We start from the raw sequence: 25,518 nt of genomic DNA on the forward strand, positions 1-25,518 counted from the left end.
CCAGGAGCGGTGAGATCATACTGGACTGTCTATTTTTAGGCTGACTGACTGCTTTTGGCGTGGACACTTCCTCACTGCACGATGCTTGCGGTGAAGCACACGAGGGTGCTGTTTCACACTTGAGCTGAGGCTGGCACTGTCAGTCTGGAAACGGCAGAGAGGTGAGAAGCACTGCTGGTGACAGTGCACCTGTTTCTGTGCACTGAGTAAGATAAGGAAAGCTTCAGCGGAGACAAGCGAAGGGGAGAGCTGTTCGAGGAGTGCAAGAATATTTTTTTCACGTTCTGTTTTTTTTTTTTTATTCTAACCTGTTGAGTTTCCCTGAGGAAGAACATGTATGCCGACATCAGATCAGCAGCTTTAAAATGAATGCCTGAGATTTAAACATAATCTGCTCGTTTGTTTATGCCACCCAGTTTAGAACACAACAACTTTTCACCATCTCTGTGGATTAGAAAAATTAGGAGGGGAAAAAAAAAAGAAAACTAATTGTGAACATAAACAATCACAACTCCCAGCAGAAAAGATGTCTTTGATTCCCCAAATTGTACCCAGGGTCTTTCAGTTATTCCCACCAAAGGTTTTACTTCCAACTTTAGCGAAAAGGCAGACAAATAAAAGAACATATAAACATTTTGTGATCACAAGTTTCTTTGATCACAACTCCAGCAGTGGGAACAAAACCGGAATGTCTTCTCCAACAAATACTTAACAAGGAAAGTAATTTCCCCTGCCTCATCCACATCTTAATTAATCTCCTTTGTGTTAGACTACGTACTGTAACCACTGCTCTACCAGGATCATCATGTGCACTCACTCTCCCCCTTTTCTTTACTGTGGCTATAAAAATGATGTATTGCTGAGATCGTTTGACTTGCCTTTGTGTGCAGTTTAGGACTGAGTGGAGGTTTCCAAATGTAATGGACCCCCAATTAGATTTAGATCCCAACATAAAAACCAAGACAATGTTCCCATAATATTCCAGAAGGGACTTATTGTGTGCCTCTTGTACTGCATTTGTTTACGTCATACTTTATGGTACTTCTGATCTCACTTCCATGTCTATATCATTACTGCAGGGACATAATAGTAAATGCATAATGGTGTTTTGGTGCTTAAAGGTAGTTTTTACTCTCTGGAGTAGTTTTCCTGTCATATCCCTGTCTGTCTTTTTTTTTGTTTTTTTTTAGTTTTGTTGCAATATTAAACTTATTATCGGGTTTCTACTGTGGAAATATGCTTTAAATCCCGTCTTTAAAGGGGGGAAAATCAGTACTAACCTGCTCCTCATTGCACCACCCTCCAGCCCCAGCACCCTCTCTTCCTCCTCCTCTTTTCTCTCTGGTGCTTCCCCAGCGCTGCAGGTTGAATCTATTGCCCCTGTTTCCTGTCACATGGGTTGGAAATAGGATCCCTGCTTTCTACTATCTGTTCCCGTCTCTGTGGTGTCAGTGTAGTAGTAGCTGTAAGACCTGCCTTGAAGTTCAGGGACTTTTAACGGCGGCCGAAGACAGCGCGCTGCTCACACCCGGACAGTCAGCCAGTCCAGCAGCCCAGCCGGTCCGCGCATCTGTCCGTCAGGCTGCGCTTCACCTGAGAGCCACTTCACACTCTTTAATCGCACGATGGATTCCTGGACAGTCATCTCTGCGCTTCTTCTCGCTGGGGTTATTTCTTCTGCGGCTTTTAGTCATTTCGACTCGGGTAAGTCAAACTTTTCTGCTCGCCTTTTACTGCGGAGGATGTATCCCGAGAAATGTCTGCGTTGTCGGAAGCGTCCCCAAAGTTGCTCTTCTGCGCACCGGACAAGCTGTTACCCGTTCAGAAACTGTGCAGCACACACCCGAGCCTACGTTCATTTGAATATTAGAGTGTTATTTGCCTATTTGGTATCGAACATGGCACAGATTGTAATCGCGGTAACTTCATTCATCGCCTTGGTTCCAGTCCCACTCCCGGGCTGTTTCCCACACTACACGATGTCTTCAACGGGGATGTTTACAGACGGCGGCCAAAGCAAAAAGGCAAATGTTTGTTGTTGTTTGATTTGTTTGAAGACAAGAGAGTGAAATCGTGTGAGCGGACTGCGTAATCTGATCAGAGTATTGGTCCAATACCTCCACACCTATAAACACTTCTGGTCCAAACTGTATCCAAAGGTGTCCTCTGACCTGTGGAGTCCACGCGACAAACTCCTCTCAAACGGGGGTCTGTGTAAAAGACCGGAAAGTCCTGAAAAGACTTACAAATAATCGGGGAAACCCTCTTATGTTGTTCTGAAAGCTTCTTTTGATTTAATCATGGAAATGACGACGTTCAACCCAAACCAGCAGCTTTTACGCACTCGGCTCTCCAGCACACCCTGCGCCTCTAGGTCTGATGTGTTGACCTGTTCTGCGTCGGCTGCGCGTACAGATGATCAATCACACTGCAGTGTTTTTGATTTGTCACATTCCCAGCAGTTACACTCATGCTGTTTTTAATCTCCATCATATTGCTTTTGGCTACACTGCATTACCGGCTATTGTGTCTTTAATTGAACCATTCAGACATCAGTTTCCCCCCGAAATGAACTCGAAAACCTCCGCTCAATCATCCATTTAATTTCCCATCAAGTTCAGACTAATACGCAGGGATACGCTTGAGTCTATCTGCAGAACTTCAAAGTTGCAGCCGGATCCCCGGTCAAAGCTGCCTTCCCGGGGAATATTTTGTTCTAATGTGAATATCTAATAATGATGACCACACTAACCAAGCTTCTGCTCGCTGTAATTTGTGCCGCGTTTCATGTCGAGGCAGCAAATCCTCATGCTTTCCTTTTTAATTTTTTTGTCTCTTAATTATACCCTTGGATTTCAAATTAGAGGGTCCACCATCTGGGCTAGTGCGTAAGTACTCCCATGTGTACCTATGTATTAACAAAGTATTTAAAGCAATGGTATTCCCCCTCATAACACTGGGGGGAAGAAAGGCCAAGTTTATGTTTAGTTTAAGTCAGCTGTGCCATATTTACTGTACACTAAAACAATAATTTCACGCATCTACAAGAAGTCAGTCTGTTGGCGTAAATGCATAGAATGATTGTTTGATGCTCTGTTTGCTGTTAATATGTTTGAACTGTGCAGTTCAAACTGAATGTGAAACCTACCAAGGAAAAATCCACCCTAAAACCGTTCGGCACTCACAGTAAAGAGGCAGCTGTTAGTTCAGCCATAGTCTTGCTTATTGGTGTATTTTCTAACAAACACATATTATTGCTAAATGTCTGGAGGTCCTACAGAGTTCAATAGCAGCAAACTGGTCAAGCCCTCAGAGTCAAAAACTAAGAGCTTCTTTACATGCATACCGTTCTGTGCTCATGTTTGATAGGAGGAATCCAATCACAGGAGATTAAGTTTATGGGTGATGCAACATGTAGGAGCCTCAGGGGAAATGTATGAGGGGAAAGTGGACACACTGAAGCAAGCAGATCTGCAAAATAACTTTGAGACTGCACTGAACTTGTCGATGTGGATGTTGTGAGTGTGCTGCTTAAATATTCCCAGGTATGTCTGTGAAGTACACATGTGCAAATAAGATTTCTTAAAAACAGCAGAATTCTTCCTTAAACTGCTAAAGCCAGGTCATGTAGCAGCTTATTAATGCTCTGCAGGACGCCGACTGCTGTTGCTTTGGTGACAGAGTGTCTAAAACAATTATACTGGAGTGCTTTCACTGTCCTGGTAGACTGCAGCATCACGCATCAAGCAGAAGTGTATTAACAGCAAAAGCATTTTTCGTCTTGCACTGAGGGATAATCATGTGCTCAGTGATACGTGTACACACACACACACACGCATATACAGGGAAAAAAAGAGTGAAAATGTAGCTAAGGGTTAGAGCAGCTGAAGCAGCTAAGTGCTTTATGCAACCTATAATATGAGAATAGGCCCATCCAGCACACTTCACTCTCCCAGTATAGAGTGTTAGTTCACCACAGAGTCTTTTATCATCAATGTGTATGATTTCTCTCCCACCTGAACTCCGAGGCTTTGTAAAGAAACTCATCCAGACTCCCACATGCTGTTTTGTCTGACTGAGGCCTGCCGTTGCTCACTTGGCAGCTACTCAGGCCTTTCACACAACTGTACACACAAGTGGAAGCTGAAGCCTGTCAGCGCTGTCAAGATGAGGCGTAATTGAGTTGCTCTGTAAGCCAGTAATGATGCAGCTGATGGTGCTGGTGAACATGCTCGAGCTGGTTAATCAGCGGGGAATTATTTTGTTCTTGATGTTCCTGGTATCCATGACCGGTGTTAGCGGCAGGTTGACGACGAGGGTCTGTGGTAAACGGGGTGCTGAGAGTCCGACAGTGCATCATGTCGGACCCACTTGTATGTCTTTGTTTATGTAACTGGTGCATCGTCTTATTGAAATTGAGGTCGAGGCAGCTTTTTCACGAAGCTGCCGGAGTTGCTGTTACAGTAAAGTGGCTCACCTTCAAAGTGATCCTTCTTAAATTTACTGGCAGGGCAAAGTAAGCTGTTGTCATGTTAGTACATGCAGGGATAACCTATAATCTGTCTTAATGGCTCTCCACCTGGGGTCGTGGGATGAGGGAAGGAATAGTTTGATGTATTGGGAAATGCACTTGTTTACTTTCTTGCTGAGAGTTAGATGAGAAGATTCATACTACTCTCATATCTGACTCTTAAATATGAAGCTAAAGCCAGCAGCTGGTTAGCTTAGCTTAGCACAAAGATTGGAAACAGGGTGAAACGGCTAGCCTGCTGGATTTTGTTACCTGGTTCTGTCACCAGGTAACAAAATCCATCTACCAACACCCCGAAAGCTCACTAATTAACATGTCATATTGCAGTTGTTTACAAAAACTGAACTATAAAAATGACAATTTTGAGGCAGAGAAACAGTCCCAACACATAACCCTTGATGAACTGTCACATATCATGTGTATGCTTTGTTGTCTGTACAGATTAAAAAAAGTAGACATAATGTAGTGACCTTTGGAAGTTTTGATAAGTGGATCCTGTTACTTTTGAACAGAGCTGGCTAGCTGTTTCCCCCTGTTTCCAGTCTTTGTGCTAAGCTGCACTGACCTGGCTGTAGCTTCAAATTTAATGGACAAATAAGAGTGGTATCAATCTTCTTATTAACTCTCCACCAGAGAGCTAATAAGTGTATTTCCCAAAATGTTAAACTACTGTTAACAGTGCAGGAGAAAATCTGTCAGTCTTGCCAATTTCTTGTGAAATTGTGCATAGATTTACCTATTCAGGCCTGTAGTAATTATTCGAAGGAATTGATCTAAAAAAGGACAATCGCTCTCTTGTTGAACCGCTCACAGCTCATAGTCCTATGCAACATGCGACAATTGTAAGAAGGCATTGCTTTGATTTATAAGTTCACAAAGCAAAAGCTTCAGCAACAATTAATCTACAAGATCCAACTTTTTGCAGTCATGAATAACAGCTAGCTCTCCAACAAGAGCAACATGGAGTAAGTGGGGTCACAACCGGTGTATCACTGGACTTTTTGTCTATTACCTGTACAGTTAGCTTTGGTTGTGTCGAGCTGAGGCTTGAAAAGGGCAGGCTGTGACATTTTGGCAAAATGGAATGTGCTCTCATTATGCGATCACAGAAGACAGAGCTGTCAAAAATAAGAACTGATGAAGAAAACAGTAGGTTTATATCAGGCTGGGCTCGACCAACTGAATCCTGGACTGATCGGAGGAGGTGAGAGGTGCCTTGTGGGCTTTCTTTTCATCTGCGGCCTTTGCCAAGTCTCTACTTAACTAGACATGCATGAAATAACTTGTAAAGCCACATTGGGAAGATTTGCAAGGGCTAATTTCTGTGGAGTGAGGTATCTTATCAAACCAACTTGCCGCAGGTGAATCAGCTTGAGTATTTCCAGACCAAGCTGGAGATTTTGAAGCTCTTTGCTCTCATTCAGCACAGGCACTTTTCTTTCTTCCTTGAAGCATTGTAGGCACCAAATAGAGTGACGGGGGCATGAATGACAGCATGTGTTGTGATTTCTCTTTGTAGCCTAACATGCATATAAGCTGCTGCATAAACTGGCAACCCTCTGTTTCATCTGGCAGCCCGCTCTCTTCCTGCCCCTCGTCTGATCGCTGTCCAGCTGGGCACGATGTTGGCCTGGACTCTGGACTCAGATTCATTGCACTCGGCCACAGACGGAACTGGGCTTGTGTGGCGCAGTAGGAGAGGCGAGGTGGCCGGAGCGTGGTTTAAAACACTACATGAACTCCTGAACAGTAGTTCACACAGAAGTTTGGATTGTAGTTTTTGATGCTGAGACATTTGTGCAGCTTCTGTGTTCACGACATTGACATTGATGATTGATTGTCTACACATGCAAGGCTGCAACTACCAGTTATTTTTATTATCAGTTACTGTAATCTGTTGATGTTCAGAGTTCTCCACTGGGTCCATTTAGAGGTTAGTTATCAGATGGAGTTAGCCCAGTTGTCATGCAATTATAAAAAAATGTCTTTTTTTCCTGAACACTTTACTTGCTGCTTGTGTTGGAATAAAGAGATGAAGTTGTAGTTACTTTGTTGATTATTTTTTATGATAGGTCATTTAATAAAAATAATGTCCTAAAATAGTGAATAATGGCCTTCAGAGCTGGCCAGAGCCTGAGGTAACATTTTCTAATTGCTTGTTTTCTCCAACCAGCAGTCCAAGATGATATAAAACAGCAATTTCTCACATTTCGGAAGCGGAAAACAACAAATGTTTGACATCTTGCTTTTTAAAATTGATGATTCATAATAATTTCAACACTACGTGTGTTGAAGTTCAAATGTGAGGCAGCTCTGGCCATCTGGAGCATCTATAAACTTCCAATCTTCTGGCTCGTGATTTTAAAGGCACCACGTCAAGTTTCAAAGCAAGAGGTCTCACGTCCTGTATGGGATGGCCCTCCTCTCATGTAACCCCTCTCAACACACACCTATAACGACACACACACAAACCGCTGTCTGTCCACAACTGTCCCTCATACAGCCAATCACCATATCTGTCTTGAATTAATCCACTCTCAAACGCAGTTCATACAGTGCAGTGTATGACTGGCCTACATCAACCTTTGTAACCCATAAGACAGACGGATCTTTGTGTATGTATGTGCGTGTGTGTAAGTGTGTGTGTGCGAGAGAGAGGGAGAGATACTCTGAATCGTCTGCATTGGAAGATAATAACAGACCATCTCCAGCCAAGATCTGAGGAAACACGAGCTTGTGTTGGCAGAGGTGATCGCAATGGAGCGCTGGTTTGAGGATAGACAGCGGGTTCTTAAAGAGTTTAACATAAGGGCTTTCGGTGTGCGGGTAAACCCTCTGTGCTCAGTGTGGGGAGTGTCAGAGGGCATTATGGGAAGAGGGTGCATGGGTCTGGGTCTCAGATGTGGGCCGTGTGGTCCCTCCCCCCCCTTTTCCGGTTAAGAGATGGAGAGCTTCTGTGCTGCAGACACAAGTTCAGACAAACCACTGCTAGATTGGTGTACTGTCGTGTGTATGTGTATGTGTGTGTACTGTGCCACACATCTGAGTAACTGTGCTCATGATTAAAGATGTGACCATGTGTACAAACCAGTTGTTTTTACAGACCAGAGTTTTAGATTTTGAAAGTGAAAACATTTTTGCAAAGTAGATTGACTTTGGTCCGGACTTCTTCCTGGATTTAGGTTTAGATTGAATTTTGGCCCCATGACTTGTATTTAGAGTCAGGTTACATTTTTTTGTGATTTTTTTGTGACTTTCACTGTCTGTAAACAAGTGCACATTAATTTGGTGCATGACCGGTCCCCTTTTTTAACAAGGAAAGCATTGGTAAACCAAAATCAGCCTTATCTTAAAGAAGCCTTCATATGTGCAAGGGTTAATGCGTGAGGTGCTCTGCTAAAGAACTCTGTAAAAGGATAGTAAGTGGACCTTGAAATAAGCTGCACTAATCAATATTCTACATTAACAATGGATTCAATTGTTGTAATGTGAAAGAGATCATTCCTAGTGAGAAAGTTACTGAGAAGTATCATCCCATTTGCAGTTCCCCTCTGCTCTACATACCATTTTAGCATTTTTCAGCTCATCTTTGGCTTTATGAACCACAACTTTACAACAGTTTTGGGTCACTGTCAGTGTCCCATCTGCGTTGTTTTGGCTGCAGCAGGCAACTGTTTCCACCAGAAAGCTCAAAAAGTAGAAAAAGTTAACAGCGAGCTGATGAACACAGTGGAACATTTAGTAGCTAAACAGCTAAATATTCCACACAGGAGTTGGTGGAGACCAAACCAGGGCTAAAAGAGTATGTTGGTCAGGTGGCAATAAACAAATGAATGCAAATGTTGCTGTGTAAGTACTGAGAATTTTCAGTTTTAATGTGAATGTCCATCACACTAAAACTATATGAATAAAGATATTTGACTCTGGGTAAGGAAACTCTGAGGAAACATCAGCTTTGCAGCATTTGGTCTCTCTTTCTGACTTTTAAGATAAGGCGAGTCCCTTGCCTTTCATTCAAGGGCATGCAAAAGTGTCGACATCAATCACAGGACAGAACAATCTACCGGAGACACATGGTTGGTTTTACTGCCAATTTCTTCCTCACTCATTGGACTCATGAGTAAGTTGACAAATGGGCTAGTCTCCCTAAAACTTTTGTACACTCTATAAAGCTTTATACTCCTTTAAATGTGATGTGGGTTGCACGCAGCTTCAGTCAGTAAGTCCTGTTGTTTTCACAGTAAACTCAGTCAGGCCGTCTCCTCTTTGTGTTGTGTCCATGCATAATCAGCTCCACACCAGCCCATATGGAGCCCTCATGAATCTTCAATGGAATGTCTCAAGAAGTTAAGTTTATTAAGACAACAAAACACAGCAACAATGACCAACTACGCATATCAACTGACACTGGGACTATAAGGTGACCAACAACAGCCCAGACTAAGCAGTTATATTGGAGAGATAAAATGCTTCCTCCACAAAAAAAAAATCTATGTTATCAGCTCCACATGGAGTAATAACAGGGTAGGAAGAGGTTATTCCTCTGTGTATCATTCAATATTGCTGTGCAACCCTGATTCCAAAAAAGCTTGGATGCGGTGTAAAACATAAATAAAAACAGAATGAAATGATTTTCAAACTATCTGTGTTTACCGACAACAGTGTTATGAAGTGTTCCTGAGCCAATGTAGTAATCTCCTTTATACAATCATGCGTTCACAAAGTGGTGAACCTCGTACCATCCTTGCTTGTGAACGACTGAGCCTTTCGAGGATGTTCCTTTTATACCCAATCATCATATTATCACCTGTTAACAATGAACCTGTTTACCTGTGGAATGTTCCAAACAGGTGTTTTTGGAGCATTCAACAAACGTCTTTTGTTGCTCCTGTCCTGACGTGTTTGAAACATCACATTCAGAATAAGCATAAGCATATTTACACAAATCAATGAAGTTGATGAGGCCAAACATTAAACTTGCTGTCGTTGTGCTGTTTTCAGTTGAAAAATGACTAACATATTATCACATTCTGTTCTATTTATGTTTTACACGGGATCCCAACTTTATTGGAATCGGGGTTCTACATGTGTATGGTGCCTCACTGATATTAAGGTAGATTAAAAACTAGGCCATAGCTGATTATACAAACCTCATATCTATTCAGTTCAATTCAATTCAATTTTATTTATATAGAGCCAAATCACAACAGAAATTGTCTCAGGACACGTTCCATGTAGAGCTGGTACAGACCATGCTCTTTATCTACAGAGACCCAACAGTTCCCTCATGAGCAAGCATTTGGAGACAGTGTCAAAGAAAAACTTCAGGCAAAAGCTAGCGGCTGCCATCTGCCTCGACCGGTTGGGTTGGAGACAGAGAGAGAGAGAGAAATGCAATCACAGTGACAGTGACAGCTCTGATAATACACTCTGTAGTATATATAGCATAGTATATTATATATATGATATATTTATGTATGTGATATATGTAAATAATACAGTACCATGGATGTAATAATGAAAGTATGACTAATAGTCGTAGCAATTGCAGTGGATGTCAGGCAGGGCCATGGCAGGAGACACACCTATAATCCACAATCCAGGTTCAACCACCATCCATTGGACCCTGCAGGATGACAAAGCACAAAGACTCCAGGGTAGACGCTAAGTTGCTAAACATGCCTTGGTAGAACATGAAAGCGTGCAGGTGGAGAGGGACAGAGGAGCTCGGTGTATCATTGAAATTCCCAAGACAGTCTTATCCTATAGCAGCATAAGTAAGGACTGGTCTAAGGCAAGCCTGAGCCAGCCCTAACTATAAGCTTTATCAAAAAGGAAAGTTTTAAACCTGCTCTTAAATGTAGAGATGATGTGTGCCTCCCGAACAAAGACTGGAAGATGGTTCCACAGGAGAGGAGCTTCATAGCTAAAGGCTCTTTTTTTGGGAACGCAGTGTTCTAGTGGGGTAATAAGGTACTATGAGCTCTAGTGCTCCAGTGACAGTCACAAAAGCTCCCAGTGGGTACCTAGCAGTGATAGATGAGGAGGCAGGGAGAGTTGCACTCATTGAAAAGCCAAAGAGAGTAGAAAGTCTGAAATGGCAGAAAATAGAGCAGAGCATTTTGCTTTTTGCATATCCCAACACTCAGATGCTGATACTCAGCATGTCTTGACTTGTGAGAACAGGCTAAAGTTTTGAAGAATTCCTTATTTACATGGCGGAAGGTACATTGAATCTGGCTCACAGTTGGTAACAGAAGTGGGGAAAAAAACTGTAGGTCAGAAATGTGGGCTTCTGTGTCGAGCTGCTGCCCATTTACTTTCTGTTGACCTCTGGGTGGTGCCCTGTGAAGGTCAAGTTGTGGGCGACGCCCTTGTTCTTCCAAGCCAAAGGATTGGACCGCCCATAAACCACCAACCACTAAAGATGGAGGAACAGACCTAGTTATTATAAACACAATCATGCTTATTATCATGCCACTATGATTTTTGTCCTGTCGTGTTCAAAGGCTTACATTTGTTTTATCAAAGTACCTCTCTCTCACTCCATTTCTTTTTTTTTGAACTTCCATTGAGTGCAGCACTTTCGTTGTTCTCTCACCTTGTGCAAATCACAACCTGCTCAGGCAGTTGGTCAGGCAACCCAGCATGCAAAGCAGCCAAGCTAGTTCCAGCTTCACAATCTATGATGTTGATGGTGGTGCATGGGTTGCCTCCCTCAGATGTGACGAGGCATGACGGATGTGATAGTCATGTAAAGCTCAGGCCGGCGAGAGAAAGAGGCGTCCCCAAACAAAGTGGAGTGAGGTTGAGTGTGTCACTCTGGCCCCTGATCCATGGAGGCGGTCCTGTGAGACAACATGAAATTAAGCTGTCAAGCCACTGCTGGCTGTACACAACTGTCAGGCTTGAAAGAGATAAACAATGTTTAGGTGGGAGAGTGCACACATGTGGCCAGAATGGTGGTTTGTGAGGTTTTGTTGCTCCAAGGTCAGTCAAGACCAGTCCGAGTATTTCTCTGAATGAGCGGTGACATGTTGTATTTGGATGGAGCTCTTTAAAGTAATGTAACATCTCAACTTTTCCTTTCAAAACTCGGCTACAAGGCTTGTAGCCAATTCTCCCCTCTCTTCCCCCTCCCTCCTTTGCACATTTAATGCTATTAATGCATGAGCTGTGTTCCCTGGCCTCTTCATGTACCTTGACATTTGCGTATGCATGAGGAGACCCACTCCAGTCAGTGCTGAATGACACTCTCCCTCAGCCTTGCTGGTGCTCTCTGCAGCAGTCAGACCCCATCAGCTGGAACACACTCCAGGGTGAGGGGTAAATCAAGTAGCGAGAGAACAGTAATGAAATACCATAGAGCCTTATGTTCTTCTATGAATTCTATTAACTTTCAAACAAACAATTGTTTTCATTATCAAAGCTCAATTTAATTCAGAGAAAATGGAATTTTAAAGGAGGTTTGAAAGCCTGGGGAGGAAGTGGCTGATGCATGAAAACATTACAGAAAATATAACTTTCTGCCTCAAAGCTGGTTTATACACTGACGAGAAATCAAAGTAGAGTCTTATCAGCTCTGGGCGTGTTGATAAAAGAAAGTGCAACTTTGCTGTTCCCTAATAGTGCTCATTGGCTGGTTTATTGTTTCTGCATTTGAAGGAGAACAGGAAGAAACGATTAGACTTTGCTTTGATTTGTTTTGGTGCAAGCTCAAAACCATTCTGGCTTCCTGTCTCCGTATTTCTCTTTTTGAACATGCTATTAATAAAGCTTCTGACATAGTATGATCAAGGTAAATTAGCTGTTATTCTTTCTTTGATTCAAACATGTAACATGTTCCAAACATCTCGCCAGTGATTGGTTGGGTGTTTTTGCAAAAATCTCCACAGACTGAGTTTCAAAGGAACCATGTATTTTTGTGGTGTCACATGCAATTCTGAGTTTTGAGAAGCGTAACCAAGAACATAACAGGAGGATATTGAATTGCTACTGTGTGAGACATGACCTGTCCGGCGAACCTAGTTCTTTTTATACTGCAGTTATGGTTGGGCCAGGGCCACTGAGGTCTGTGCTCTACTGCGGTAGAGTAATGGCAACCACTTTAAATAAATGGAGAGTAATTTTGCTGCTGAGCCCCGGGGTCTGGTTAGTGTCCAGCTGCAGCAGTTTGTGGCCAAAGAGGCAAATTGTCGCCTTTCCTCTTTGCAGGAAACGCCCACCTACAGCACTGATTTGAGAAGGCCAAGCAAGTGGACATGGCTAAGTGGACAGAGCAAACATTTGGACAAGTGAAGGGAGCAGACGCAGCTAAGTGGACAGCAAACAAAGGAACAAAGCCAGTAGCGGGTACAGCTAAGAAGCCGTGACAGAGAAATGTGCCGTGGATCAGAGAGCGCAGAACAGGGGTTGGACAACATGTTTCAGTGTGGTCGTTTTTGAAAGAATATGGAAATAAATGTCCATTAACTCGAGCTGCGATCCCCGGTGATAGTTTACTGAGCTTTAGAAGTTCATAGACCCTACTTTGCAAATGCACAGGAACATCTCAGTCAACCATTTTCACAAACAGCCATTGTCCCTCGAGCTGCGGACCCAGTGATATCCCATTGCAATGTGAGGCCCTTTGAAAGAGGCTTGAGCTGAAAAGAGATGAAACCCAAGTCGCCAAGAGGCCCTGATTTAGTTGTCTGTCCTGCATCGAAGGTGAATACAGCTCCCCAAGGTGAACACAAAAAGGGTCGGGTCTGCAGCAGCCTACGTGGCACCAGCTCATGACCAACGGCAACCAAGGGGTGGTCACACTCGGCCGGTGACATGAAACAGAATCCGCTGGCCCTCAATAGATCCTCCGTAACGGATCCCCTTCCCAGGCAGGCCAGTGGGATGCCCCCTGTCTCTTACCAGAGCCATCTGGTTCCCAGTACTGCTGCTCTTCCCACAGCCGCACAAACCACAGTGAAAAAGTATCGCTTTCACAATCAAGATCAGGAACTAGAGACGTGGCTGTTTAAAAGGGGTCTGAATGTTGAGCGCTGTGGTCCCCTCTGCAGCAGCCTATTGTGCTGTTGTTATTGTGTCCTTGGAAGGGCAGTCTGTTGCGGTTTATCTGACAACCTTTTGTGATTTGATACAGTGGAAATGTGTGCTCTGTTCACGCTCTGATCGAGTCACTCAGGCAAGGTAATTAAAGAGGAAAGATTTAGACACGTTCGGTAATAATAGTATCTACAAATGAAAAATGAATGTGCACTTTGGTGATAATGATTACGGATTACTCTGAAGCCAATGACAGGCATAAGGCAATCCAGTGTAGCGAGAGATTAAGGCAAAATGTCTTGACGCAAAGGAGATTTTCTCCACCATGTACATGGATTTCAAATGTAAAACAATCTAAACACACCAAGGAATGCTGAGGAACCAGACCAATGCCTCCATCTGCAGTTTACAAAGACAGACAAAACAAACGTGTTTGATGTGTTTGCCACTCTCACCAATCGAGCACGCTGGAGATTCATTGGATGCAGATGGGAGCGTGTTTGTGCTCCACACATTCGGTCTGTTCATCCACCACAGCCAGCAACAAGTAAAAGTTCATGAAACCTCAGTGTTCAATATACATCTATTACTATTCTTTTGATGTCTACCCGACGTCATAGGAGTGAATCAAATCCACCATTAGTCTGCTTTAGTTACATTTAATCACAACATATGACTCTAAGCCTCTCTCAGACATTTTAAGTCCAATTTCCAGAAACCATGTTTTTTCATTTCTGAAAGAGGCTTCATCAAAGCTGCCGGAAAAGCTCGGGATTCCCAGGCTGACGTGACACTTGGCCCTGGTGGCGGAATTCTAGAGATTATTAGATAAAAGAGTTATTTAGATTTTATTTCCGTCAGTTCACACAGCAATGAAAACCTCAGTAGACCAGAAACAACTGATCAATTAGTTGATTGACAGCATATTAATCACAATAAAAATAATCTTAATAATTAGTTTGCAACATCTTTCTTCCTTGTTTATGTTGTTGCTTTTCTCTGTTTCATATCAACGTGAATTAGGGATGTCCTCATCAAATTTTTTGGCCTGTATTTAATGTTGATTAAATATGCATTTGACACACTGGAAGAACAGCTGTACCCTTCATAATCTGACATGCATTATCTTTTACAAGCTACTTGACCCAAATACTGGAGGTCCTAGTGCACAGCTTTTAAGTTTATTAACTTAAATTATTTATATGATAAATGAAAGTTTAACTAGACTCCTGAAGTTCATGTGACACAGTCCACTAGAGAGAAGTATGACTTCACTATGCCATGCGAAGCCGTTCACTTGTGTCCCTTTGAAAATGAATGGGAGTGGGTCTTCACTGTGAGGTAAAGAGTGTAGGGTGCAGTAAAGAAAGGCTCTTAGGATTGGCTCGGGGCATGAACCTGAATAAAATTAAACATGAATATCTATTTTTAATTTTGACCTACTTTCTTACAGGACAGGACATTTAAAGTTGCTACTTTGGACTTGTGATTGGTAACATTTTTCACTACTTTATCAGTTACAAAGATAATTGAAGCAGCTCTAAATGACTGAAATTGTCTAAATGACAAAATTGCACAGGTGAGATAAGAACATCAGGAGCTCATAAACTCTCAACTCAATGGACAAGAAGAGGCAAAGTCACACAAAAAGATTCAATGCATTACCTATATGATCCTCTATTAAGTTAGATCGACATCTAACACAATGTAGTTCATATAAGACTGCTGTTCGGAGGAGTTTCCCATCCCCTCTAGATTAAATGTTCTCATTCCCAAATTACATTTTGGTGTCATGTATGACTGCTGGCAGGAAATCTCCAAATGGGAAATTAAAAACTGAAGAGGCCAGTGCAGTGTCAACCTCTCCTCCAAACAGAAGCAAAGGAGTGCTTTGTAAGGAGAAAGCTGGATGTTGTCTGAAATTTCCTCTGAAGATTTTCAGCAGCACCTCCACCCTCATCCGCCACTAAAGCAAAGAACTGCACATGAACATGAACATGGGATGTGTGCAGTCAGCTGACACAATGTTCAGACCCTCAGAACAAAAAACCCTTAAAATTCTTTATAGCTTTTCTGCTGCTTTGCACAATAGCTTCAGCTTGTCTTGCCTGGAGTCTTGTTGTGATTCACTCTAAAAAAAAAAAAAAAAGACGAGGCATCATTATGGTTAATAATGTTAATGATGCTGTCTGTGAAGAAATAAACAGGAAAAAGCTTTTGATCTGGTGCATCTGTGTTTTTTTGTTTTGTTTTGTTTTTTTTTTGCATAAGCAGATCAGGTCACACTGCTCCCTCCCTTCAACCTGAGACCTTTATTTATCCAAGACCTCATCTTCCCTGCACCCTGTAATCACACAGGACCTGTGGAGGAGGTGGTGGGGGGGTGGTGTGTGTGTGTGTGTGTGTGTGTGTGTGTGTGTGTGTGTAGAGGGGGTGGGGGGGTCTGTAATGGTTGCACACAATCCCCTGCAACAGCACTGACAGAGCTTCACCCCAAACCAAACCACATATAATTTACATTCCTCAGATACCAGCTAACCTGAGCACAAACAGGACGATCGAAAACAGGTGTGTTCAGCATGGCTCACCTTTCTGTGAGGTGCTATCTGGCTTTCAAGTTACAGCTTAAAGGGCTTAACGTACAAGGCAAAGGGCCTACATGTGGATCTGAGGTCCATCACTGCATACAAGTTGAAATATTGTCTTTGGAGCAACGTGAAACGTGGAAATCATTCTACGAGAGAGCGGACAGGAAGCAAGCAGAAGTCATACTGGCCGCACAGCTTACATAATGTTACCGCAAATTGATTACTGCCTATGAGAGGCTGGCCCATTGTGAGGAGAGGAGTTAGGGAATTGACAGACTTACGCTCAAACACACACATACTCTCGGTGGGTGATATCTACAGTACAGTGATGAGTGGGTGAGAATGGCATCACCACAATGACACTGGCCTTACCACCGAGGGAACAAAAGAGCCTGTGTGCATGTTGATGTGTGTGTGCAAGTGAGTGTGTGTCCCTTCCCTCCACATCGGATCCATCTTAAAATACCGCCGCTGCTCCGCTGATGAAAATTGCTGCCTTTCATTCTTACTGTAAGTGCATCTGGGGGGCAGGGGGGTATGGGTCTGAGGGGGGAGAAGGAGAAAAAAACAAGCTGGAATGATGTGGGCAGGAGTGCAGATTAATGCACATTTTGTCACAGCATACGTATGTTTATCGGGGCATCTGACAGTGCATGTTGACTCAGAGATCATTTTACCATCCGTTTACAGGCAAAACTACAAAAGAAGAGAGCAAGCTTAAAACACCCCCATGCGAGGCAAACATGGTCATTAGCAACAGTGAGCCCATCGTGACTTGTATCGCAAGCCAGAGATCCTCTGGTTATCAAAGGCGGCATGTGATGAGGAGCCCATATGGGCATGTATTGTTTCTTCACAGAAGACACGAATTAGCAAGACATATTTTCTCCTGCTTAAGGCCTGGATCGGTTGTTTGTTTGCTGGTAAAGGGCCCCAGCACGCAGCTGTGCCACAGAGCTGCTCTGGAATGAGATTTGTACCTTCAGACTCAGACCCCTGGCGTTTGAGACGCTAGCTCTGTGTTTGCTGTTAATTTTACAAGCCTGGGCTTTGTCGGCCTTGTCTATTACATGGGGAAATGTGAAATAAACCCAGTGTTCACTTCATTGGTGTTATGCACAAGAAGGAGAAAATTAGAGCCTGAGTTAACAATCTGCAGGATCATAAAAACAGTCTTTGTCCCACCCTGACTCACTCTGTGTTCGCCGCTCTGTTTTCCTCTCTTCTGCTTTTTCTGCTTAATTTTGCTTCCCCTGCCATCACTTTGTCTTTCACAATCCTTGCTTCAGTCTCAACGCTCTGCTCTAATTTGTCATTTGGTTTGATTTAAGATAGATCAATCCCGGATGCCCTAATTGTGCACCTTTGAAAGCTCTGAACCGAACACCCTCAGCCCATCTTGGCTTCTCTATCTGTGCTCCCTCCCTCCTACCCTCACTTATAGTCCCTGCTTTCTCCTGGTTGCACAAGTCTTGTTTACTCTGGTGTCAGAGTTGGTTTAGAGCAGGTTCAGTGGCATGTGTTGAGTATGCGGGAGATTTCCCCTTCTATTTGTGCAACCCTGTAACCCCTGTCCTCTTACTATATGGAGTGATGTGTGATTGTGTGGATGTGTGTGTGTGTGTGTGTGTGTGTGTGTGTGTGTGTGTGTGTGTGTGTGTGTGTGTGTGTGTGTGTGTGTTTGTGTGTGTTAGTGTGTGAGAAAATATGAAAAACAAGAACGGCGTTAGAGGTGAAGAAGCTTTTAATCATGTTTCGAAATATGGCTGATGTTTGGCAGATGTTGATGATGACATGAGGAAACAGTAAGGAGGTGTCAGAGGGAGGTAATTGAACGCGACACCTCATCCGCCCTCATGTCAGGTTGGCTGGCAGGCCCCTCCTGTCGACATTTTGCCAGTGGCTTTTTCCCCCGGGGTTGCACCAGGATCCTGAATGTTCTTTACGTCATCGTCAGAGTCTGCAGCCCATCAGTCACTCGTTGAACATCTGCCAAGCAAAACTCAAAATCATCCCACCTCTCTCCATATCATCCCAGCCACTGCAGGAAATCCTGCAAAGGTGGATGTTATCTGCTTTGGTGTGTTTGCGGATTGATTTTTTTGAAATCACTGGAGACACAACACTTAAATTAGGGGAGAGCAGCTTGTGGTGAAAAACCTTTTATGCTTTCCATTTTTGTGACAAGTAACTTCAAACAGGGGTTTTTGGCAGCACATTTAGCCCACCACTGACTCCAGCAGATTAGACTCTTTCCATTACGGAGCTAAATAATAGGGGCCGCACTAGAATGAGATGGGGCCGTGCTTTATAGGTGCTACCCAGGAACTTTGGCAGGGAGTCCTGTGGGTCTGTGGCTACTGTGGTAGTGAACTCGGGAGGTGGTGCAGCGGAGGCTTCCTGCAGGAAGAATGGTGGTGATGGAGGCTATTTTGGGACTGAATGAGGTCTTGGTTTATGGCCTGGTTATCTGGGGTTACAACCTATGACAGAAGCATGAAATGACTGTAAAACTCCATTGAGCGGTCATTGTCTGTAGATTTAATGAATTTGAGGCATCTGCTCTCATTTCTTGGGAGGCTTTTTTTTTCTTCCTTTTTTGCACTTTCATTGACCCTCTGGCATGAGGGCACTTTTAAAAAAAACTCTTACAGGAGAGGAGATCAGAGACATAGAGAGGGGAGGTGTGGTCCATTAAGTCCCCCCCTCTGAGAAATCACTGACTTCCCCTCTGCAGCATCTTACTTCATTATAAGAGCCTCAGTGAATCTGTGACTATCTGTGAAACCTGGATAATAAATGTGAAGCAGGCGTCCTGCAATCCTCTGAAGTCTGATGTGGTTTTGATGTGGAAATAGATGCTGTTGGGGAAAAGGGGAACCAGACTTGTGTTGCAGCCAGCTGTGTCCCCCCCAGAAAAAAAATGTGTAACCCGCTACATCTGGCCTGGTTTGGCCTGTCCCTGGCCTCTGTTCTTACTACACTGACATTAATGAGCTCCACAACAGTAATGGCTACCAGGATACAGTGGAGGGGAAACATTTTGTGGCAGATTGTGTATTAATAATCTGCCATTTCTGCCGTCTTTATTTGTGTGCTTTGGAAGGTCTGTGAAACCTTGTAAGTACTGGGTGCACAGCTTCCAGTCTCGGGTGGTGTTTGTGCCAGCACAAATTCGTTTTTTTTATTCATAATACTGTACATGCGTGTTTCTATCATAGACTCATACTGTATAATTTCATCATAGTGGAAATATTGCTCATGCACGAAGCCTGTTTTGCTGTCCCCGGAGCTCAAAGCATATAATAAAGATGGAAGGAAGCTCTTTATGTCAGCCCTCAGTGAGGAAGCAGTCGTCTGTAATTATCGCTGCTTTTCATCCCTCGTAGCAAACACAACAAATAAGTGCTCTTGTGTGACCTGGCAGTGTGTTACAGAGAAACCATTTGTTTGTAAGCTTGTTTGTTTGTGTTCTTCAGATCACGTGACCAAAGCCCCATACTCTCGTCTCTCTCCGTCTCCCCCGTCTTTTCTCAGAGAATCAAGTGCATTTGAAGTTGCAATGTGGAAGTCATTAGCCACAAATCCCAACAAATATAATAACAGGGCGATTAGCTCTCTCTCAACGATGCTCTGCTGTTTTTCTTTTTTTTTTTTTTTCGCTCTTTGCCGGGGTGGTGCAGCGTTCTGTTAGCGCAGGGCTTGGTCAAGGGCGAGTCTTCCTCTTCCCTTTCCCGGACTTTTTCTATTTGTAGATCTGCATGTATTTTATAGGAGACGTTTTTTTCCCCCCTTCTCTCCGTCTTTCATGCGGTGGTGGTTCTGTTTCCCATCACGGCCTATGATGAAACCACAAGAAAGCCCAGGCCCATGTGACGAGAGCGCAGCAGTTGCTTGGTGACAAGGAGAGGGGTGTGAGGTGGGGGCTAGGCGTGTTCAGAGGGGAGTGAGCCTGAAGTGGTGACGGTCCAATCAGCAGATGAGCTCTTCATTTCCTCCAGGACAAGGATAAAATGCTCATATTCACACCGCTCCAACATTAAATTGGCCTTTTCTCTTTAGCTTGATAGATGTGTGGCCATCCGCAAGGCTCTTAAATGGACCATTCATCTTTACGATGGCCTCACTTATCTCTGAGTCCTTGCAGATCTGCTACTTCCCATTCTCACCACAAGCAAATGGTGCCTTGAAACCACATGGAACCCCCCCCCCCCCCCCCCGGGTGGCAAAACGCTGCCATATTTACCATCTCGTCCTGGAAAGCTAACTTGGCCTCAGCAGGGTGGAATGATTGCCAGCAGCAGCTCGTTCCAAGCGGACCATGTGCAGACAAGCTCTCCTTCATCCTGAAACTCCAGAGTAAAGTTTCCTGAAGGAGGAGAGGAGACATTTACAAAGTCATTTGGCTCTTTCTTTTTGATACAGTGTGTTGAGCAGCGCTGCACGCAGCCAAGTTCAGTCATTTTAATACCCGCTCTTTTCGAGGAGAAGATATTTGAAGGACGTGAGCTCATTTGGGATGCAGTCGGCTGCCCTGTCCCTGCCTGATGTTATCCTCTCTGACTGGGGCAGTAACGGTCGTGATTGCTTTTGGGGAGCAGTGACTCATGATTGTGCTTGTGCCGCTGCCAAACTCTCAATAGCAGTGTTTCCTTCACTTTCCTTCTGTTGCCGTGGCTGTTGGCATCCAGAAAAATGTAAACGCAATAAAAATTCATCTGGTTCCCGTCTTCCTAAAGTATGTGTCATATTATACAATGCGTGTCCAAATACTATCATTCTTGAACTGTATCAGGGCAGCTGGCGTGTTAGAATACCTCCTTATCTCCAAAGTCTTCTGCAAGTTAAATGCTGCTCCACGGTGATCATCTGCATCCTTTGCACACCTTGACTGTCCTCTGGGTGTGAGCTCCACGATAACTTGTTTCCCCTCTCATCACTCTAAACGTAGCAAGAGCATGACCCCTGTTGTAAGACCATTAAGCTGTTTTTCTAATTTTATGGAGTCATGTTCTGCCTCAGCCACTCTCAAGTGGATTTACGATCTGGTGGTTGATATCCTTGCATGCTGAGGCAGTATTAATTTGCTAAGAGAGAGGGGAGCGATTTACAGACAATAGAGTGGCATCATAATTGCGGGAACCTGACACCGTGCAGCTCCCTGCTGCTGTTGAACTCTTGTCAGCCAGACGATGGATGGTTGATAAGCCTGACTGAACAACACAACCGGAACAACTTTAATTAAAAGCAACTTTGGTTGACACACTGAGAACAGCCGGCCTCTGATTTACTCTAAAATTAAGTGTTAGCTGTACTTTTGTGGTGGATGCAAGAGGCTGGAATGCATGTTTGCGTGCAAGCTAGCTGCAGTAAATATTGCAAAGCATAGTAGAGAGTATGGGAAAGCTAATTACTAAACACATGAAAGACAATTCTCCATTTATTCACTTTCGAGGGGACCCGTAATGTAATAGTCCTGCAGAAGTTTGATTTGGGAGTTTGCTGAACTCCCACAAATGAAAAAATAAACCTTTGTGTCATTATTGATGCTACAAGTCCCCTCTTGACCTGTGAAACAGCATCTAGTGGCTGCCATTTAAGCTTCGACCTGGTAACAGGCTACAAAAGTTGCATTGCAAGGGCTGTGAGGCTAGGTGATCCCCAAAGAAAGGTTTGTCTGTAAACAAGCTGAAGGGTGATAACAGAGCAGAAAAGACTAGAGGATGGTGAGAGAGGAGAACAGACGATAGGGAGAAGAGAGAGAGAGAGGAAGTTGGGAAACCTTGGACTCAAATGTGAAAGAGCCTTGGAGCACAGCTGGCTCACCGAGGGGTATAATGACTGTCATATTGCAAAGCATTAGCTCATACTCAGCCCAGACAGTTTGACTTGATGAAAGGGGCCGGCCATTGGCTAACCGCGTACATAGCAACAAGACCCCATGGAGACGAGCCAAACAAGCGAGTATTGTTTTTTTCTGATTAACGTTCGACTGACTGACTGACTGACTGGCATAATGTGAAATTGTTGTAATACTTCCGTGTGCTCTTGCTCGACATTTTGAAAAGCAGATAAGTTGCCACTAGTGAGTGTTGTTTGTGCATGTTTTAAGAATGGGAACTATGTATACTGAGCATCACAGCTACAAACTGTTGCCCTTGTGGCATCGTTTGCATCTACTCATCAGTGTCATATTTTGATGGTGAAGAGCCTGTTTTTGTCCCTGCTGGTTAAAGTGACGAGGTATCCTGCTCTGTCATCAGTTGTAGCAATAATGAGCACCTGCAGTACGAGTAATCATAACACACATAATAAATTTATATTTTCCATTGTAATGCAATCAAAGGAGGAATTCAGCTGTAGCTGTTAAAGCTGTCTTGACGGGAGCCCCCCCGAGGCCGAGAATGATGAGCGGTGATGGCTCATCACGCTCCCATCAGCCATTGTTTATTTGAATTCCCTCTTTCAGGGAAGAAAAGCCTTCCACCAGCCATTGTTTTGCCTTGGGAACCCAGCTCTCTCTGTTTCTCACTCCCTCTCTCTGACACGGCCATATGGTTGTCATACACTTCCTGGAAATTCAAGCCATGTTTGCTTTTGTTGTATATCAGTGGGGCATTTTTTTTTTCCCCCTACGCGCCTGCATCGACATTAATTGAAACAATACTGTGATTGATCTTGCTTTAACACATTTGGCCAGGGCTGAAATGAACTGAGCCTGGGCAAAGAATACAATTATTCCAAACTTATCGTCTATGAGCATTCCAAACACATTAAAACATTTTACTAGCACGAGAGTATTTCACTGAATCCAGATTCTCAATAAAGCAGGTCACATATGTGGCTGCCTTTTACATGCCTGTTTAAAAGCTCTTGCCAAGCTTTTGATATCCATCTAAGTAGATGTCTAATCCCTTATTGCAGACACCAGTAAATTCTCTCACTTTCTCCATCTCATTTCTGTCTTTTCAGAGTGTTACACTGCCAATGGAGAGGACTACAGGGGCTTCCAGAACCAGACCAGCCTGCACGGAGGTAAACCCTGCCTTTTCTGGAATGAGACCTTCCAACACCCTTACAACACCCTCAAATACCCCAATGGAGAGGGTGGGTTGGGCAGGCACAACTACTGCAGGTGAGTCCGTTTTTTTTTTTTATCTGGAAGTGCACTGATAGCGTTATCCACCGAAAAGGTTTACTTACCAACTGTTTCCTGAGTTTTGATTTCAAATCATAACTTGCAACCCGAGGGTTATTATAGGAGATGATGGTATTGCATATTGGAATCAGGGCTGGGGGATAGGATGATCAGATGGGCTTTTTATTGCCATATTAAACCACCTAAATCAGTTTTGATATGTTTCTTCCTCATCAGCACATATGGCATGAAATCAAACCTCTAAAGCAGAGGTTGCCAATCTTTTTTTGATATCTCAAGAGGTTTAACGGTCCAGTATTTCAGGATTCATATATGAATATCTTGCACTGCATACAGCAACTCACTGCCAGCGCTCCACTGTGTCAAGATCTTGTTTGTTTATGATAATTATAATGTATGTTCCTGATGTCAGAATGCTTTGAGTAGCACATTTAAAACATCTTTCTAAGACAGTCTGATGTTTGACAGAGCTTTGAACTTCCCAGACAAAGCATTTGACTCTCTTAATAATTTAGAACCAGGTCACTGGCATTTCATAAAGTGTTTGAGCACAGGAGACCTGCTCAGACATTCGCCCTTGAATATTTTATTGGTAGTACCCAAACAGAACGTTTAGCTCTGTCATCACAAGGACGCAAACACGCTTGAAGAGTTTTGTAAGCAAATCTCCATCCCTCATCCCTGGAATGTGAAGGGACACGGTGGCTTTGGGTGTCTCGAAAACCCATTCTATCCATCAGTGACACTCCAAGTACGACTGTCAGCGTTGTATGCACGACTGTCAAACTGTGTATTGCAGAGAGTCACACTCTTTCGTGAGTCAGTTCAAATTCACCGAGACGTCCAGAACAGTGGCTTGGCCCAGATCGCCAAGCCATAAGAAACAGAACTCCCCCTCCTCCTCGGCCCAAAGCCTCTGAAACATTTCTCTAAGTCATGGTTGTAAACTCATAACGCAGCAATGCTTTGAAGTGGCCCTGGACAGATTTGTTTTTACTTGAACTGGATGGGAATTCGGAAGATTTATGGGTAGAATACATACAGAAGATCGAGAAAGGCTTTCCCTGCACATTAGGAGTGTATTATGTCCAACAAGCGATTCAAAATGGACATCTTCATTGTTTGCATTTGGCTGTTTTGTTGGCCCCCGATGCAGTTAGAAGCTTTTCCAACTTACTGACAGCTCACAGCTTTGTTTCTTCCTGACAGAGGGATTTCTTTCACTTCGGGCTGTAGCTACAACTACTCTCAGTCTCGCTCAGACACCATCCTTGTAAAGAGGGACCCATCAGCAGTGCTATGGGGACCAAAGTGGCCACTTCATTGTGAAAAGATGAGGAATGGTATTTATGGCATGTCTGCACAGGGTCAAGTATTTGTGCATGCGTCCACCCACGTGCACGCTGTTGTGTGCACATGTTCACATGTACGTGCCCACAGAGGATTGGGTTATCCGACTGCAAAGAAGGATGTGTAATGTTTGATTTGTTTGATCACAGAAAGTTGGCTCGTGTCTTGGATGTTGTTGCTCAGTTTGAATTGCAAATGGCCTTATTTACATCAAGGGCAGCTTGCAATTCAAATTCTGTTTCCCATATTTCTATAACCCCCTCTAACCTTCAAACTCTTTCTCATCTCCCTACCCTGGCTCTGTTCGTCTTTCATCTGAAGCTTAAATTTTTTGCGGATGTTTCTGGCTGGAACTCTACACAATAGGGGGAGGTATAATGAAAGCAAGAAGGAGAGGTAAAACCGGAGAGCCAGGGCAGTTTTGGCATGTCTGACCCCCAGGCCAATTGTGGTTTTATGAGATGAGAGCTGAGGCCAAAGCACAGGTGGATAATGCAAGGCCAAGAATCGCTGCATGTCTTAACTTTAACACACGGCTTTAAGCACGTATCAGATGTTGAGAAGCAGAGGGGAAGAGGATTACAAACTCTTGTCCCATCACTGGTGTTTTCCCAGTGGTGATTTAGTCAAGAGGGCACCACAGTGGTGCTGCAGAAAGAGCCCTAACAGCCCCCACATTTCATCTTTATAGCCTGCTGTAAAATACCCCAGCGAAAACAGGGAGAAACTGGGCAGAGGGGAAATGTCACATTGTTCCTCTGCAAAAAATGGAGCACAAAGCCTCAGGAAAAGGACAACAGCTCTCGTGTCTAAGCCGGAACTTAGTGAGACTCATTTCAGCAGTGAAT

General features: G+C 43.7%; 1 protein-coding gene across 2 annotated transcripts in view; it reads left to right on the plus strand.

Annotated features, from left to right (window-relative positions):
- Window positions 1–1,304: 1,304 nt before the first annotated feature.
- The window catches only part of kremen1 (kringle containing transmembrane protein 1), a 58,058-nt gene continuing 33,844 nt past the window's right edge, over window positions 1,305–25,518 (plus strand). Inside the window, exons 1-2 of one of the 2 annotated variants that reach the window (XM_076730752.1) lie at window positions 1,305–1,704; window positions 23,134–23,296. In XM_076730752.1, coding sequence (XP_076586867.1) covers window positions 1,626–1,704; window positions 23,134–23,296 — 242 coding nt within the window. In that variant the 5' untranslated portion in view covers window positions 1,305–1,625. The remainder of the gene's footprint in view (window positions 1,705–23,133; window positions 23,297–25,518) is intronic. The other variant, XM_076730753.1, reaches the window with a different exon arrangement.

This window comes from Chaetodon auriga, chromosome 5, assembly GCF_051107435.1.
Source record: "Chaetodon auriga isolate fChaAug3 chromosome 5, fChaAug3.hap1, whole genome shotgun sequence".
Lineage (NCBI taxonomy): Eukaryota > Metazoa > Chordata > Actinopteri > Chaetodontiformes > Chaetodontidae > Chaetodon > Chaetodon auriga.